Source organism: Astatotilapia calliptera, chromosome 20 (genome assembly GCF_964374335.1).
Source record: "Astatotilapia calliptera chromosome 20, fAstCal68.1, whole genome shotgun sequence".
NCBI lineage: Eukaryota > Metazoa > Chordata > Actinopteri > Cichliformes > Cichlidae > Astatotilapia > Astatotilapia calliptera.
In genome coordinates this window covers 23,419,087-23,438,264 of record NC_137441.1, presented here as the reverse complement: position 1 = coordinate 23,438,264, position 19,178 = coordinate 23,419,087, and the positions used below count along the sequence as shown (strand labels likewise).

At 40.9% G+C, this 19,178-nt stretch overlaps 1 protein-coding gene across 4 annotated transcripts in view; it reads right to left on the bottom strand.

Annotated features, from left to right (window-relative positions):
* LOC113013215 (solute carrier family 41 member 1) overlaps positions 1 to 18,696 on the bottom strand; it is a 38,505-nt gene extending 19,809 nt beyond the window's left edge. Inside the window, exons 1-3 of one of the 4 annotated variants that reach the window (XM_026153937.2) lie at positions 18,563 to 18,696; positions 15,912 to 16,267; positions 1,503 to 1,610 (exon numbers count right to left, since the gene is read on the bottom strand). In XM_026153937.2, the coding sequence (XP_026009722.1) occupies positions 1,503 to 1,610; positions 15,912 to 16,223 (420 nt within the window). In that variant the 5' untranslated portion in view covers positions 16,224 to 16,267; positions 18,563 to 18,696. Of the gene's footprint in view, positions 1 to 1,502; positions 1,611 to 15,911; positions 16,268 to 17,718; positions 17,878 to 18,562 lie in introns of those variants that run through there. The other 3 variants (XM_026153938.2, XM_026153935.2, XM_026153939.2) reach the window with 3 other exon arrangements.
* Between the last annotated feature and the right edge of the window lie 482 nt (positions 18,697 to 19,178).

The window sequence follows — 19,178 nt, the reverse complement described above, 5'->3', positions numbered from 1 at the left end:
AAAAGTCCAACATGACCTTACTCATATTGTTCTCAACCACCTTTGGTGGTGTCTCCCATCAGGAGTTGGGGACTTTTATTTCATTTATGGTACAATTATTTCTGTACACTGTCCCAATCACTACACTACAATTGGCTACAACCTTCTATTGTGTGTTGGATGTCTCTGGGTCCACATTGCACAATCTGGAACTTGGGTCCAGCTGTGTGTGTGACTCCTGCCTCAATGGATCTGGTCCTTGGGACTTGTTCTGTGCTGTCCTTTAAGATAGCCTTTTCTAGCCATTGATAGGACTTTTTAATGTTAGCCATGGTGCATCCTAGGCAGGGTCATTCATGATGGTTCCTCCTCCTTTACCTCACCAACTTCTGTCTTTAGCTGCTTGAAGCTTTCTTGTAGCAGCTCATCTAACATGTTCTGGATTATGGCTCTGACTCTCTCTCTCATCGTTGTTCGTAAAGCCTTAGGGCGCTGGACTTTGGGTGGAAACATCTATAAGTTATAAGGATTCTTTGTTTGGATTTGGCATCTACTTCCTCCTGTGGCTAGCTCATTAGTGTGACTGCTGATTAAGCATTCACAGTACTGAGATCCGAATCTTTCTTTAAACACAATTCAACACCATTACCACACGCACACACACACACACAGCAGATATTCTTCAAATATTCTAGTTTTTCATTTCATTTCATTTTTCATCATGCTCTGGGGGTGCTTCTCTTCAGCAGGGACAGGGAAGCTGGTCAGAGTTGATGGGAAGATGGATGGAGCCAAATACAGGGCAGTCTTGGAAGAAAACCTCTTGGAGTCTGCAAAAGACTTGAGACTGGGGCAGAGGTTCACCTTCCAGCAGGACAACGACCCTAAACATAAAGCCAGGGCAACAATGGAATGGTTTAAAACAAAACATATCCATGTGTTAGAACGGCCCAGTCAGATCTAAATCCAATCGAGAATCTGTGGCAAGATCTGAAAACTGCTGTTCATAAACGCTGTCCATCTAAACTGACTGAGCTGGAGCTGTTTTGCAAAGAAGAATGGGCAAGAATTTCAGTCTCTAGATGTGCAAAGCTGGTAGAGACAGACCCTAAAAGACTGGCAGCTGTAATTTCAGCAAAAGGTGGTTCTACAAAGTATTGACTCAGGGGGCTGAATAATTACGCACACCCCGCTTTGCAGTTATTTATTTGTAAAAAATGTTTGGAATCATGTATGATTTTCATTCCACTTCTCACGTGTACACCACTTTGTGTTGGTCTTTCACTTGGAATTCCAATAAAATTGATTCATGTTTTTGGCTGTAATGTGACAAAATGTGGGAAAGTTCAAGGGGGCCGAATACTTTTGCAAGCCACTGTAGATGTTATAGAGGCATTGTATTTCTGAGGAGCTACTCTGAGCTAGAGGATGAGGGGATTATGAGGTTAAATGTTCAATTCGATTTATGCTCATACCACAGATAACATAAGATAATTTATAACATAACCCTTAGACTTTCTTACAGCGGTAGAGAGGCGAGCAGCCAAGGTCATCTCCAGGTTTCCTTTGAGTCCAACCAGAGCTGGAACCAGGATGAAAACTTCTGTGATCACCTTAAACACCTCCCAGTGCTGGAACACACACATTGTGTAATGAGATACTGAATAAACAATTACAGAGCAGTGCAAAAAATACAAAACCAAAGCAAACATTCCTACTAATTATGCCTGACATATTCCCATTATAAAAACAACTGCACCTGATTAAACTTCTTTATGGAATTACGAAAGACAATCAGATATTCTAGACTAACCCAGTAGCCTACTTTCTGTTTCCACTCCTTTGAGCATTCGCCGCCACGCCATACCGTGCAGCTTCACTGGGTTTAGAACACGTGCAGTTCACAGAGTCCGCCTCATGATGGTTTAGATCTTTAAATAAATGCGATTATACAAGAACACAGCTACAAAGAGCAGAATGATGTGAAGATGTGACAGCCACGTAGGGAGGGAAGGAAGGAAGAGTGGAGGGGACTGACAAAGTAGGTCAGTAAAAGTTTGATAAGACGTTTTGTTAAATAGGTGACGTAGTCAATTATAAAATATAATATAACAGGAGCTAGATATAATATATTATTTATTGCTAGCATGTTTAAAAAAACAGCTTGTGCTCAGTGAAGACTCTATTGTTTTATAGCAAATACATCCTTGTGTGAACTTCAAAAGATTAATTTCTGCAACAAATATAGCTCCCGTCAGAGGGGAGAAATAACCTATGCAGGTGTACAACCACCTACATGAGCTTCTTAACTAGCTGACTCAGCTGATCCTGGATGGCATGTTGAAGAAAACAGAGAAGTTATAGAATTTCTCTTTCTTGCTTTTAAACTTCAGATGTACTCGGAGCCACAGTGTGGGAACCATGAAACTATAAATCTTTAGCTCATATATATATAGTGGGGATCGCATTCCTATAATAAACCTTGCAGAGCCTAAAGTCAACTTGAATTCAGAGTTACATGGAGCCAACAGATTCTAAATTGGCAGCAAGGAGTATGATTAAGCTTGAATGGTTGTCTCTCTGTGGTACGAGGCTTTTACAGAGGACTGGGTTCAAAGGACAGAGCACAATAAGCACAAAAAATATCCAGAAGTTTATTTTAATTCTTTCTTCTCAGACGCAACATCCAAACCAATCGGTCCCCATCACATCTTAAATAACTTATAGTACCACAATATTCTAATACAGCACTTTTCCTCCAATTCTACTTTTAGAAACTCTGAGAACCAAAAGTAAACCTGCAGTCTGAGAGCAGAGATTTCAGCTTTCAGGCCTCGATTCTGTGGAACTAGCTCCTCGTTTGGATTCAGGAGACAGACACCTACTCTACTTTTAAGATTAGGCTTCAAACCTTCCTTTTAGAAAATGCTTATATAGCTTATATCTTTCTATTCTTTCCTTTATCCTCTTCTCTTTCTCCTCACTCCCAACAGGTACCAGCAGAGGTCTGCCCCTCCCTGAGCCTGGTTCTGCCAGAGTTTTCTTTCTGTTAAAAGGGAGTTTTTCTTTCCTGCTGTTGCCAAGTACTTGATCAAAGGGGTCGTCTGAATGTTGGGGTTTCGGGATTTGTGAGTAATAACCTAGTGCCTATTAGGTTTATTATTGCAGGATTTTGATATGTGTTGTCAGTATTTACAAAGAAAGCGCAGTGACAAGACTTAATATAAGAATGAATTTAACCTTTATTTGACTGACCCTGTTCTAGCAGAGCTTTTTTTTTTTTTTATATTCCTCTGAATTCTCTGGCTGTCATATCAAATGTCAGAAACCCAGTTCCACTGGAAGTTATGCATGTCCATCACTGCCTCTGACTTGTTTCATAAGTGATGAAGTATGTTTATGACATGCCTTCTTCACACTTTGTCATTTCGGTACAGGTCAATCTAAATACCATGCCCTTTCCATTCTTAAAGGTTATGAATCATTTCCATGATGTTCTGAACCCTACAAATGGAGCTACATATTGATGAGCAGTAATTCATTATCTCTCCTGTTTCCAACACCTGGAACACAAATATTAATTAACCCATCAGTTACTGATTACTGTGTGCCAGTTAGCTAGCTTAGTTAACCAGAGCCAGTGGTTTGTCACATACAAGAACGACCCGAACACATTTTAAAATGTTTTTTAACCATTATGAACGTGCTAACTATTGCTCTTTTAAATATTCTGCACTCTCTAGTGTTTGCAACCAATTGGATCATTTCTGCCTCCTGACCTATTTAAACAATAGTGAACAGGTGATGAAGGTGAATGGATCCAAACAAGGGAATAAGAGAACTGAATGTCAGTCTTGTCAATGGTAGAGGAGTGTGTGTGCTGGTGTGAGTGCATCTCTATTCATACCAATTCCTCTCAGGTTCTGGATTGCTAAATCTGGCTGACGTCTGTCATACACAGAGGCTATCTTGGGACATGTCCCACTTCTGCTATAATACTGCTGCTTGACTGTGAGTGCGAGTGTGATGGGACAAAAGCCAACATAAGCCAGCTCAGTGCTACTGTAGACTTCCAGGGACTTTCTAATGTTGGTGCTGTCGCTGACTGATTCAGGTACTTCAGACACACAAAAATGATATTTTCAGAAAATTTTACACTCAAGAAGAATTCAGTATTTTATGCTCGGTCTTTAATAATAACTGGTTTTTCCTTTACTAACAGTATCTCTGTGTAACAAATACACTTCTTTTAGCCAATTACAAGCCAGGTCTCAAGCCAAATATTTGCTGGGGATTTGTAATGTGTTAAGTTTGCTTCATTACATTAAAAGTCTGGTTGCTCATGTTTTGTTATTAATGTTGTACTCTATAGTTTTTCTGGTCCCCTCACCACTGTGACCATTAATGACAAACTGGGTTTTAAAAACAATAGTGACATTTTAAAAAGTACAGTCTGTATTTTTAAAGAGCCCGCAGTGACAAAAAGGAGGAAGCTCAGGTGTGGGTTTTTTTGTGACCGATTCTGTTGCACATGTATTTCTGGGGGTATTATTATGAACTATCTGCAGTGTTGGGGAGTAATGGAATACATGTACCGGCGTTACGTATTTAAAATACAAAATATGAGTAACTCTATTACATTACAGTTACTGTTTAAAAAGGTGGTATTCAGATTACAGTTACTTTGTAATCTGATGTATCTAATCTTATTATAAAATCTAAATCATCCACCAGTCACCTTGACCCTCTTCCCACTCTGTTAGTTAAAGCCTGTCTTCCCTCGTTAGCTCCTCTCATAACCAGTATTATCCATTCCTCCCTGAACACTGGAATCGTTCCTGAATCACTGAAAAAGGCTTCTGTTATTCCAACTCTCAAAAAGCCTGGTGCAGACCCCAATAACTTTGATAATCTTCGCCCTATATCAAATCTCCCCTTTATTTCAAAAATTCTTGAAAAAGTTGTTGCCTTTCAGCTTCACTTACACCTCAATAACCATAATCTCTATGAACAATTTCAATCTGGTTTACGCCCCAATCATTTCACAGAAACAGCTTTGTTAAGGATTACTAATGACCTTCTGATGGCGGCTGATTCTGGTCTCCTATCCATCCTCATCCTTCTTGATCTTAGTGCGGTGTTTGATACCATTTCTCACAATATTCTCCTGAACCGGTTAGCATCCATTGGCATTAGTCATACCCCCCTTGCCTAGTTCACCTCCTATCTCTCAGACCGCACTCAGTTTATCCAATTTAAATTCCATTCTTCAAGTCTCCATCCTGTTTCTGCTGGTGTGCCCCAGGGTTCAGTATTAGGGCCCCTTTTATTCATTATTTACATGCTCCATCTTGGTCATATATTCCGAAAATATAATATACATTTTCACTGTTATGCCGATGACACCCAGCTCTACATTTCTTCTAACCCCAATTCATCCCTCCCACCTCCCTCCCTCTCAAACTGTCTTATCGAGATTAGATCCTGGTTCTCCTCCAATTTTCTTAAACTAAGTAATAAAACTGAAGTTTTACTCATTGGCACAGCCTCTATCTTAACCAAATCCCAAGTTTTCCCATTAACATTGAACGTTCCCCCACCCTTCCCTTCCCTCAGGTTAAGAGTTTGGGTGTCATACTTGATAATACTCTCTCATTCCAGTCCCACATTAATTACATAACCCGGTCTGCATACTTCCACTTACGTAATATTAACCAACTCCGCCCCTTCCTTACTTCCCTTAAATTCAGGGAATTTAAAATAGAAAGTAGCTTGTCCACAGAAGGACTGGTAGCTCCCCTTACAATAAGGGCTCAGATCGCGCGAACAGGTGTGGGATTAGAGCTCTGGGTAGCTCCCCAACTGGGTCTAGACTGGGTCTAGAGAGTATTTTAAATTCAGGGAATTTAAAATAGAAAGTAGCTCGTCCACAGAAGGACTGGTAGCTCCCCTTACGATAAGGGTTCAGATCGCGCGAACAGGTGTGAAATGTGTGTGTTTAGTTAGTTTGTTTGTTTGCTTGTTTTAATCAATTTTAAATCATGCTTTTTATTTGTTTTTGTTTCTAATGTCTCTGTAAAGCACTTTGAATCACCTTGTTGTTGAATTGTGCTATACAAATAAATTTGCCTTGCCTTGCCTTGCCTTGCCTTCCCATGCTGCTGCCATCCTTGTCCATAGTCTTATTACGTCCCGCATTGATTACTGCAATTCCCTCTTATTTGGTCTCCCTAAAAGGTCCCTTCACAAACTCCAACTTCTTCAAAATTCTGCAGCTCGTGTCATAACTCGAACTCCGTCAAGAGCTCATATTACCCCAGTTCTTCAGCAGCTTCACTGGTTGCCCATAGAAGCCAGGATAAACTTTAAAATCGTACTTCTCACGTACAAGTATATCCATAAATCTGCTCCTTCCTATTTGTGTGACCTGCTCCATATCACCAGTGTTTCCCGCCCTCTCCGATCCTCATCTGCTATTCATCTTACTGTTCCGTCCGCACGTCTTACCACTATGGGGAACAGAGCCTTCAGTCGCTCTGCTCCTCGGCTCTGGAACTCTCTTCCTCCAGCCATAAGAAATATGGACTCTCTTCCCGCATTTAAGTCACAGCTCAAAACACATCTGTTCAAACTGGCTTATTCGCTTTGGTGCTGATTTTACCTGTTGTCAAGTTCTGCTTTGCAATTTTAACTTATTTTATGACTATTGCTTCTTTTATTAATGTTGTTCTTTTGTAAGGTGACCTTGGGTTTTTGAAAGGCGCCCTCAAATAAAATGTATTATTATTATTATTATTATTATTATTTGTTGAAATGAATGGATTACACGGCGGTCTTTTCCTGTTTCATATGTTAGACTATGCTCTTTCTATTTTTGGTAATTCCACGCCGGTGGAAACCCAAACAAAACACCAATTAAGAGGTTCTAATGCCTGTGTGTCAATCTCATGGCCCATGTCACCCCTACTTGCAGCCCGCATAATGACGTGAAGGAATATTTAAAAAAAATATTATTAAAAAAATATTTAATATGAAGGCAATAGGCAGAGTGTTACAGGCATCGCCCTAAAGAATGTAGCCTCATGGGCAGTGTAGTCCGTGCTGCAGGGAGAATGGACTGCCATACCAGTTATGTGTCTGGATCAGGTGACCCTGAACCATTCTTTATTTATGCTGCAAAATGCTGGTGATGCAAAGTTGGTACGTTCCAAGTCTGAACATAGAATGACTGAGGGGAATTCCCATAACAGTACAGAATACCAGGGATGGACATATGACAGGGCAGTGAATACACTGGAGGGTTACCTAGGTAACCAGAACTACTACCCATCAGCTTCAAAGCAATGGATGAGGAACACTTCAACTGTGACAAGGTTTTTTACTTTTAAGGAGCTTGGAAAGAAAAGTGACTGGCCTTCTTTAAGTTTCTTGAAGATGTTTCACCTCTCATCATTAAATTACTATGACCTGGATGACATAAGCCCTTTACTTTTGTTTTTACCTTTTTAAGTAAAGAACTTTGTGACAATTTCAAGGGAGATGCAGTGTATATACAAAGTCATCTCCCTCTCTGGCCTTCTTTTTCTCTCTCTCATCTCCAAACCACTTATTGAATTAACTGTTCAATGCAATCCCAAGGCTCTCGTCTCTCTCTCTGGTCTAAATCTGATTTAGAAAGCTCAGAAAGGTGGATGTAACACAAGACTCCATCTGTTAATCAGAAAAAAGCACTGTCAACAGTGAACCGGCAGAGCTGTGCACACATGTGCAATCACAACACACGCATTTCTTGTTTAACCAGTTCAGGGTTTTTCTTTTAAGGCTCTCAACAACACGGACTGAGTTCAGAAAGCAGGTCAAGTCACAAAAAAGGTAGCTGAGACAAATATCTTATATTTAACTAAGGCCAGCATTAGTCTGAACTAATTCAAGCTTGTGAATACCTGAGGGGCAGGAAAACAAAAAGGTCTTTTTCTCCGACTAGACCGTTTATCTATTCTTCATAGCAACAGCTGTCAATACGTGTCTGTACTCGGTATGCAAATACCCACCCACCTTTCCACAACATCCCACAATCAGAATCTATAAGTGAGGTCAGTCCATTTCTCCCAAACATCCATTAACAGGACTGGGTCTCAAATTTCACTGCTTGTTTTTCAGCACTGGGAATCGAAATTAGTGAAGTAGGGAGCTTGCTCAAATATTCTTTGATCTCTTTGATATTCAAAAGTTATTCCACCTACTCCAATACAACACCACTTTCAGGTTAACCTACGAAAGATCACCTCTTTATAGAAAGAGGGAAGTATGACGTGAAGGTGGTGCCCTTGAGCAACAATCATGACACGATAATCAAAATACTTCCGATGGTACCCAACTCTACACATCTATTCACATTATTCTTGGATAATTACTTGTATAAGGTCCATAACGATACCCGCGGAGACCATTCCAAGTCCTGATATGAGGTATGGTACGATAACCTGCGCCCCAATGAGCCAAGAGCTCTCTGGTAGGAAACCATGTTCTGATCGAGTCAGCTTCCAGGTCACGCCACGTAACTTCTTGCCTTGGTAGCGTAGCTCCAACTCCAGACGAGTCACAACCATGTTGTACAGGAGATTAATCAAAGCACTTAGTTTGATGTTTAGTTATCCCATGGTAAGTGTAACTTCATTCCAAAGGAAAAAAAAAACTCTGATTAAAAATAAAAAAGGTCTGAGGGGTCAAAATAAAGTAAGGAAGTGAAATACCAAAGATGAAAATAATCAATGAGTTTGTCCTTGGTTTAAAACAGGGGAAATGTTTCAAGCAGTTCCTAAGGCTCTTCCTGAAGAAATGAGAGGCAGCATTTGGGAGCATATATATGTTCTGCTCTCAAGGGATGACCCAAAGATGACAGCTACTTCTTGCATCATTCTTGGCAGTACACAAGATAAACATTCAGCATCCCTTTGAACCAAACTGGAGATCCGATATCTATTCAAGCAAGCGAGACATTCGTCATGTTTTCATTCCTTCCAATCAATGATGTTTTCCCAGGCAGAATCACTTTTAAAAGCTTTAACTCCAACTTGAGGGAGCTGGAGCATGGCATCTTTGGACCAATGGTGAGTCAGCAGTGATGAGGTATCCATTTGCCGGCACCTCTGGGGAAAACAATCATTAACACGATTTCTGATTCATCAGTCAAAATGTTCCACAAGCACAGATGATCCACATCTGCAGTCAAAGTCTTAAGGTTACCCGGCAACCTGCAAAAACTAACATTAAAAATAAGACTGGTTTATGCCAGTAAATTAATGCTGAGCTATTCAGTGGTCCTCCAGTTGTCCTGAACAACTCTAGAATCAAATAAATCCTCTGGTTGAGTTTCTTGTTTGTTGGAGTCCTCAGTTGATAAGATCCAGCTTTAAATCTACTTGACCTCCAGTGTAAAAGGCACAGCTGTATCTTGTGAACCCAGAGCTCGGAGTGACAGCTGAATGAGTGACAGGAGCAAAAAGATGAAGAACAGTCCAAAAGGTCTTGAGAGTTTAGAAGCAGGAGGAAGACTTTATATCTTTGATATACGAGCCTAATCTCTTATTTGGCGAGGTGAGCTCTGTGATGTCAATAGGAGATCCACAGATGAGATGCAGCACACAGTACCACTTGAGCAGACTAAAGTGTTCCTCTCCTCCTTTCAGCATCAGGGTAGTCCTGCTCACTCAGCTCTGCTGTGACGTAGCACAGAAAGAGGCAGGGCTGTCTGCCCTGTGCAAACTCACGAGAGAAACGACCGGCTTTCTGCCACGCACTCTCCCTCTAAGCTATTTTTTGCTGCGTGTCTGCCTCTTATCCTCCCTCCCTCCCGCGTATGGCATCCATCGTTCTACGTCGAACAGTCTTGCTGCATTTCACATCCCTCTTTCAGTCGTTTCCATATCTCTGTATCGTGACTCATTCTTTCCCTCCATCTTTTCCTTCCACTTTTACCTCTGTTCTAGCTGCTATAATCGTTTTGGAACACCGTATTTAAGAGCAAACAAACATACTGTACAACTACTGATTTCCAGGCATCTTTCAGGTCTTAAACTAAAAATCATTCCTCTCAATGCATACTGTTCACAAAAAAAGAAAAGAAAATGTTTTCATACACAATATATTAATTAATGACATGTAAAAAAAACTTTACATGTAAAATCTATAAAGTGCCACATTAAAAATAAGATTACATCATTTGAATACAAGAAATAAGGTTTTGGATTGGCTAAATAGAATTAAATAAATTGCAGTCGCTATAGTCTCAGATCACTTCGTCATTGTGTAATAACACTGATGTGTTTCTTCTGGAAACTGCTGAGGTTGATTTGACAAGCAAGGCAACTGATTAGCAGCAAAAATGTAAAAAGCTTATAATTCTTCTTACAGGATGTACATTACTTTGCAAAAGTCTTGAGCCCCATTTCTTTATATTTTGCTTCCAAGGAGCCAAACACTTATTTTTTAAGGTCGTCTTAAGCAATAGTTCTCCAGGCTTTGTGAAGGTCTTTCAAAGTTTTCCTTCAGACATTGGCTGCCGTTTCATTTATTTTCGGTCCAGCCCTTTGAATTACAGTGAAAACTAAAACAGCAGTGGGATGGGTTTCAGTGTTTCAGTGAAGATAAAAGACACTTGCACTTACACAGCAGGGGACACTGGGTAAGACTTGTAATGACTGCTAATGGTAAACTCTTAGCCTAAATGCTGCTAGATATCAACACGATTGATGCATCACTGGCCCATTTGTTTGCTTCAAGTATTCAAAGAATTTATAACTATAACAGTTTCTGGGAGCCTGTCCAACTAACATTTAAGTCTCATTTAACCACCATAACTGTAATTTAAAGAAGTCAAATATTGCATGTTTGCAATAGTCTAATGTATGGACGATCTAATTTCACATTTTATGGAGCGAGCTTTTATAGAGCTCTAATTTGGAAGCCAACCAACAGAACAAAGAGAAGCTGACACAAATGGCACTGCCTTCGTCTGTCCATCCATCTATTCATCTTCTTCCGCTTATCCAGGGCCGGGTCGTGGCGGTAGACCTCCCTCTCCCTGACCACCTCCTCCAGGTTATCTGGGGCAACGTCAAGGCATTCCTACGCCAGCCAAGAGATATAATCTTTTCAATGTGTCTTGGCCCTAGGGCCTCCTCCCAGTGGGACCAGGCCAGAACACCTTACCGAGGAGGCATATAGGACGCATCCTTGTAGAAGCCCGAACCACTTCAACTGGCTCCTTTCGATGTGGAGGAGCAGCGGCTCTACTCTGAGCGCCTCTCGGACGGCCGAACTCCTCACCCCATCTCTAAGAGAGAGGCCAGCCACCCTTTGGAGAACGCTCATTTCCACTGCTTGTCCCCTCATAGGTGAGAGTGGGGACGTAGATCAGCCAGACAATCGGGAGCTTCGCTTTTACGCCTCGTTCTCTCTTTACAGCGACAGACATCACTGCAGGCGCAGCACCAATCCATCTGTCAGTCACCCATTCCCCTCTCCCGTCAGTTGTGAACAAGACCCCAACAAATTGCATGTTGGATGTAATTGAAAGACAGGCCAACAGGATGTGATTGTTTAGACAATAGCTACCATCACAGGCCACAGTAACAATCGTTTTTGCTGATAGTGTAGTGTTGCTGTCTTTATCGACATTTTAGATCGGCTACTCTCCACGTCCTTGTGCGTCCGCTGTGCTTTGAGACACAGCTCCCAGCCAAGCTCATGACTAATCTTCCATCTGATGCAGGAGGGAAACTGATACTGTAGACTGCAGAGTGGGAAGAAATACTGATGAGCTACAGATGGAGTAAAGGGAAGTAGCCATATGAGGACAGACGTATGCTTATCAGTGGAGGACAGAGGGGAAGAGAGAGACCAGCTCATCATAGAGCAGACAGCAGTGTGTCTGATTTCCCTCAGCTCAGATGGCTGCAGACTATAAGCCAGGGACACCTGGCACAGGACAGACACGACTAGCTCAAACTCATTATTAAATGTACTATCTCACTATTCCCACCTTATATTCCTATACTGTATCCTACAGTATGATTCTATACCATTGTGTAGAAAACAGAACCATCAGTCAGTTATATTCTTGAGGTATTTTGACCAAGGATATTACTGACATTTAATTAAGAACTGATGGGAAGGTTAAAGGTATAGTCACAAAGTTTTGAGGTCATTTAATAGAAAAAAAAAAGTATCCTATAGTCTATGTACATGTACAGCAGTGTGTAACTACATTTTCAAATAAACTGCATTCTCATAAACATGTAATGAATCTATTAATAATATATAGGAGTGAGTTTGCAGTTTCTGGAAGTCATCATTTTCTTCCAACTAATGGTGTTTTACATAAATGGTAGAGACAGGCCATGTATGTAGTATGCCAAATGGGGACTAGAAGAGAACTTGTTTTATCATCTGAGAATGGACCCCCTTCATCAAAGAGATAACACCACTTGCAACTAAATAAATCTTCATCCTCTTCCTCCTCACCTCAAGATTAATCTCCTAAACAGAACTCACACTCTAAGACATGAAAACTTGCATAAACATGCTTATTTATTCCCAATACTGTTGCAGTGACATATTGCCAGTAGATCAGACATGCGACTTTCCTGTCTCTGGAGAGTTGACAACGAGCCGGGTGAACAACAACAGCTGATTTTAAGGTAACATTATGCCAGCTAATGTTAGATTCAAGTGTCATAAAAATCACACTTTTCCTCTGATAAACATTTTGATTACATTCTCACATTCTACGAACGTTTATTCCCTAACTGTACGAGTCTAACAATGTTAAATCCACGTTAGATTCACTAGCACAAACTAAAACTATCTATCAGGATATCTTCAACAGCTCACCTTAGTGTGGCTGTCATCAGTCAGAGGTGAGCTTTACTGACTGACTCGCCTGTATTGAACTCCTTTTACAGTTTTACAGCTACACATGGATGCTTCTCACCCAGCATTGACAGCTGAGATAAACAGAGGTCTGATTGCCTTCCACAGAAAGGAAAAATCTCGATTATAGGCATAAGCTGTTGTGTAGTCGTGGCAGTTATGATATAATATACCCTAAAACATGATGTTAGGTTTTTGAACATAGTGGAATGTTTTGATCTCTCTTAGCTAACTAAAACATGTTTGTCCTACAGGAGCCAATGTAGCAAGGATTATGCACTTGAATTGGGAGAGGTAAGAAAACAGAACTGCAATACACTGATATCTAGCGCAGAAAGATTTTATACACTGTAACTATAAAGAGGGGTACTATTAAGTTATAGTAGTCTTCTAAGTTCACTGCAAATCACATTGTGCAACGTGGATCTCATACATTTGGGTAGGACATTATGTTTGATGCACATACAACATGTAATAATATTAGCCCACACACCGGCTGCTATCTCTTAACTATTGATCTACACTGTTACATGCTACTGAAGATGTAATAGTATCAACATATTCACCAGGGACAGCAGCAGCTATGCCCTGGGGTGCATTCAACTCACTCAAAAGGCTATTTTGCCCATCCAGTCAGTTTATAACTTCTGACATTACTGGCCCAGTGTACACCATGTTAACATGATCAGAGATACTTAAGTCAGAAGAAGATGGCTTTATTGCTCTGAGCCAGAAGACTATTTCAAGGTAACAAGTACACAGAAGCATACACACAGTCCCACCACCTGTAACAAAAACAAACAAAAATACACACTTAGACGAACAACCTGTTCTAACCGGTGCAGATGAGTCACTATGTCGCTCATGTTGTTATTTATTCAATACCATAAAGTCTCTGTGTACTGTCCAGTTTTTCATTATTGTGACGCTCTCTCTCCTTACGTTAACACGTTTAACGTGAGAGAGTAACCATCTGGGTCATTACTGACGTGTTTTGCTGTGCCTCTGGTCTCCTAGCTCTTAAATCTGTCAGAGATCTTTCCTTACCGGAAAACAGCCTGCCACTGTGTGCATAGATTTACTGTCTGCTAAGAGACGCCTTAATATTCTGTTGTACATTACATGTCAGACAATGTGAAAATAACTTCCCTGTACAATAAACACTTACTTATGAAGTACTTTATATGTAAAATGAAGGGAGACAAATTTTGATGTTTTCCCCCTTCACGATTTCCTATTTTGTCACACTTAAAAGTTTAATACTCTGTTAACTTAGATCTGTGAAGCCTGCAGTTCTTTAATGTTCTTCTGGATCCTTTTGTAACACCCAGGATGAGTCGGCGATGTGCTCTTATCTCATTTTGGTCAGCCAGTCACTCCTGGGAAGCTTCACCACTGTTCCATGTTTTCACCATTTATGTATAATGGCTCTCGCCGTGGTTCACTGGAGTCCCAAAACCTTAGAAATGTGCTATGATGTGTTCCTTTTTAAGGTCTTTTAACCTGCTTCACTTTGTCAGACGGTTTCTATTTAAGTAATTTTTTCATTCAACAGGACGTCCAGTAGTGGTGCAACGGATCAAAAATCTCAAGGTTCGGATCGGATCACGGTTTTAAGTCATGGATCGGATCAATTTTCAGATCAGCAAAAAAAGAAAAAGACAAAAATTTAACATTTACTTATTCACTTATTGAAGTATTTTTTGCCTGTTAAAAACATTCAACTCAAGACTCATTCCACGCAATTATTCAAAAAAATTTATGGTTCAATATAGGGCAGTACAGTCTTTGTATCTACCACTCAATTCAATTTTATTTATAAAGCGCCAAATCACAAAAACAGTTGCCTCAAGGTGCTTTATATTGTAAGGTAGACCCTACAATAATACATACTGCTCCTTATATCGCACTCCGCTGTGATATGATGAGCAGTCACGGTCACGTAGCTTTCCGTCGCTACACCCATTTGTAGTAGTTAGGGCAACAGAAGATGCCTGGGACAGTTCAGCCATAACTTTAATCTTCTCCTGCTCATACATGCTTGGAACGATTTTTCCACTAAAGTGGACGCGCAACGGGATATCATAGCGTGGCTCAAGCACGTTCATCATAGTTTAAACCCCTTGTTTAGCACAATGGAATACGGCCTCCTGTCTGCAGCTAAACACCCCAATAGCTTTTGTAATAGCAGATTGGGCAGCAAAGGGCTGCTTAAGTACCGCAAACTCCTCTGCTCCGCCACTTGGACCGCTAGCGCTGACCATAACTATCGCTTTTTTTTTTTTCTTCTTTTTCGAATCTTCGGATCACGTGCGTGCTGAGCCGTGGAGTGGGATCGGTTCGGATTACGGATCAACCGTGATCCGTTGCACCACTAACGTCCAGTAATCAAGCCCAAGTGTGCTTAGTGAAACTGAACTCAGCTTTCCAAAAAGTGTGGTTAATCACAATTAATTTATGATTTAACAAAAGGGGCCATTTTAACAGGACCAGGTAGTTTTGGGTAACTTTTCTCCCTTAATCAGTGAAATCAGCATTAAAAAAAACTGCATTTTGTATTTACTCGAGTTATCGTGGTCTAACATTAAAATGTGTTTGATGATCTGAAACATTCAAGTGTGACAAATATACAGAACACTAGGAAATCAGGAAGGAGGCAAACACTTTTTGACACCACTATACCTGTGTTTTAGGCACTAAGAAAAAAAAATGGTCAGGTTTTATTCTGGGGGTTTAAAGAGGGTCTAATAATTGTATCCTTTGACATAGCTGCTACATTTACACTGGGGTAAATCTAATCATAGTTTTTGTACACCATCCCCGAAAAAAATAATCTTGGAGAGCGGTGATGCCAGCATCTGATGAGGGATTCAAATGAGCAGCCTGAAGGTTTACCTGTCAGCTAGTAGGCCCCAATATCCACTATTATGTTAACATACTTCATGCTTTTCCACTCTAAATATGTGATATCACTCTCCAAGCTACCCTAAGGACCTTACCTGTACAATGTCCAGCACCATGCCAGCCATCACCATGCCCATTCCAGCTAGCAGGTAGGGAAAAACCACCTGAAGACAGATGGCTATGGATGTCTCTTCCTCTACTTTGGCAACAGGCACTTTCTTCCTCTCCTCCGTAGACTTTTTAGGTGGAGGTTGCACGACTGGGGGGAAGATGAACTCATCTTGCCCGTCTAAAGTGCTTGCCAAGCTGGCACTAGGACTCCCAGTGGGACTCTTTCCCTTGGAGCGGGACTTCTTGGTCTTTTTCCTCTGGCGGGCCTGTTGTGGTGGTTTATCCTCCCCAGGCATGGTGACAGCAGTGGCTGTGACAAGTAGGGTTGTGTTAGTTTAATCTGGGAACACAGAATAGATAGGGACAGTAAGGGTCTAGTTTGGCACAGCTTTACCATCTAAAAATGTAGAGATAACTGCGTCCAATCTTTTGAATTCATCCACTCCACCAGGATGATGTGCCAATCAAATCAAATATGCTTTCCATCAGCTGAACAGAGGATTAGCTCTCATATTTTGCCATGGAAGGAGACAACAGTTTCTATTGGTGATCCTTCACTTTGTTATATCTAGCTCTATTTGGAAAGCATGCTGAAGTAACATATATAGTTGCACAAAGGGAGAAAAGCACCATATAGTTTGGATAAAGTGTATAGAACAGCAAGAAATGTAAGCTCTACACATTCCCACCACTGTTAAACTAATGCGGCGGGGCGTGGTCGGCGGTGCCGCTGCAGGGGAGGCAAACGCACCTGCAGGGCATACGGTTAAAAGTGTGCTGGGTCCTGGATTCCAGTTTTGTTGTTAGTGTTCGGCTGGCAGCTGGAAAGTTTCAGCCGTGTGTGTTTGTAAACAGCGACCGATTGTGTAAATAAAGTTAATGCTGAAAAGCAGAAACATGTTGCCGGTCTGCCGTGGTTATATCACAGCTAAACTCTGCTCTTCCTTTTATTTGCCTTCTATTTCCCCTCAGCTTTCAACTGAGCGTAACATAAGGCTGAGCCTGGTTCAGCGAGAGGTCACTTCCTGTTAAAATGGAATTCTTCCTTCCCGCCATCGCAAAGTGCTGCGTATAAGGGAGCCTCTGATTTTGGGCGCTTTCTAATATTGTAGAGTCATTATCTTGCAATATACAGCTCACAGAGGCAACTGTTGCAGTGAATTGACACTATATAGACAATAGGTTAAAGCTTCCACTCTTTCTGATAGACTGATGCTCTGTTTTCAGGAAAGCTAATCAACATATTAAACACAAGGGCACAACAGAGAACTGTAAATACTATAAATAAACAGCCCCTTCTTTTCTTAATCCATGAATATCTTTTATTTTTATTATTTATATCTTTTAAACAAATAACTGAGCTGACAGCTGTATTAAACAATCTGTAGCAACCACTAGGGTAGTCAGTAATGCACTGCTAATATACCAGCTTTAATAAAAACCTTTATGTTGATAAGTTGGCACTGTTTCTCATTTCTCATCATACTGTGGTTTACAATAATTTCATAAATTAGTTTTACTTGGAGTATCAAACTTTAGAGTGAATAGCTGTCATCGTTTCTTTTAACTCTTCACTCAACTGTTTTATTCAGGAAATTTCATTATGACACTAATTACTAATTGAGAGTTTTTAAAATCATCAGTTCAAACTCGGGACCGACGAGTAGCTGGTGTGTGATACGTGGTCTCAAATCACAAAGTGCTATCATGAGTAAACGTACAAGACTGCACAGAAAGGGAAACGTTTGTCTTCTTTTAAAAAAGCAAAACTCAAACATTAGTAATACAAACATGCTCGACACGGAGTCCCGGAAACCTCCCAAAGCGCCTGAATTCATCTGCAGGTCCCGAAACCACGCCGAACATACAGCGCAGAATCCTTCTGTTGACATGCATTCCCTCACTTGGACGCTGCCATGTGCATATCCCATAATACATCTGTACCGGTAACCACGGTTACACAACCAGGTGCTTTCTGATTGGATAAACTAAAGAGTAAAAGCGAGAAAAAAAATACTGCGTAAGAGTGTAGCCCCGCCCCCTCGCGTGTAGCGCGCGAGCAGCTGCTGTTTGTAATAATGAAATTCACAGTTTTATGACTGTGAGGATGTTTAAATATTATAATATATAATGATACAGCTGTAGAAACTATTTTTGAAAAGCGTTTGGGCTGAGGAAAAGATTTGTTTTTAGTTTCTTAATTTCAAAGACCAGAGAAAAATGTTTTATATCAGTTTATGTGGCGGTTTGCCTGGCGCTTAGACCTCCAGATCATCCCGGCTGTGACTTAACTTATGATTTAATAAGTTGATATGTGTCTGATATCAGACTAATGTCAAAGTCAGAAAACCTCTCTGTCTCAAACTCCCTGGTAGTTTATAGACGAAAATATGAAAATCTTTGAAGGCATGGGGGGAAACACCAGTGGAATCACCAGCGAGACATTTAATTATAGCAGAGCACAGAGCAAACCAATACGTGTTACCATTTCTAGAGTCTGTACTGATCACGACACACTCTCATTGAACATAAATTCATAAAGTTCTGCTTGGACAGCGTGCTCTCTAAGGCCACAGAGCCACATTAAGCCTAGTGTATGTTAGTTTCCATATTAGATTTGATTTATCGTCCTTACCTTTGTCTCCAGCCAGTACTCGTGAAGGTTTGCGGGGAAAGCAATAAGCTCCCGAGAATAACCGTGTGTGCCCTTGCTATGCTGTGTGTATGTGCTTGAATGGAAATGCCTGTCTAAATTAGGATATGTGTATGTTCCTCTCTCGTGCATTTGCTTTTTTCTATGTGTGTCTGTGCGCTGAGCTCTGCGCGTGCGTGTTTGTGCAGGGTACGAGCTGGGGGGCACCGTCTTGAATTTCATGGCATTAGCAGATAAGGATGACCCCCCCTCACCCCCTCCTCCTGTCTCTTTCCATCTCTGTCCGGCTGGCTGGCATCTATACAGCATTTTCTCTTTTCCATTCACAGAAAGAATAACGTTTGCAACCTCACAGTTAGAGAAGCCCTCATAAGGGATTTGTGGGGTCGTGCCCACACACACACACACACACACACACACACACACACACACACACACACACACACACACACACACACACACACAGACCTCACTGAGGTTTTTATGAGCTTGTGTAGGAACTATAACCATTCATTACAATCAAACATCATACATGTTTAAAAGACACTATTTAATACTATTAGGTCGCCCCCTCTTCACTAACTTATGTTTTTAACTG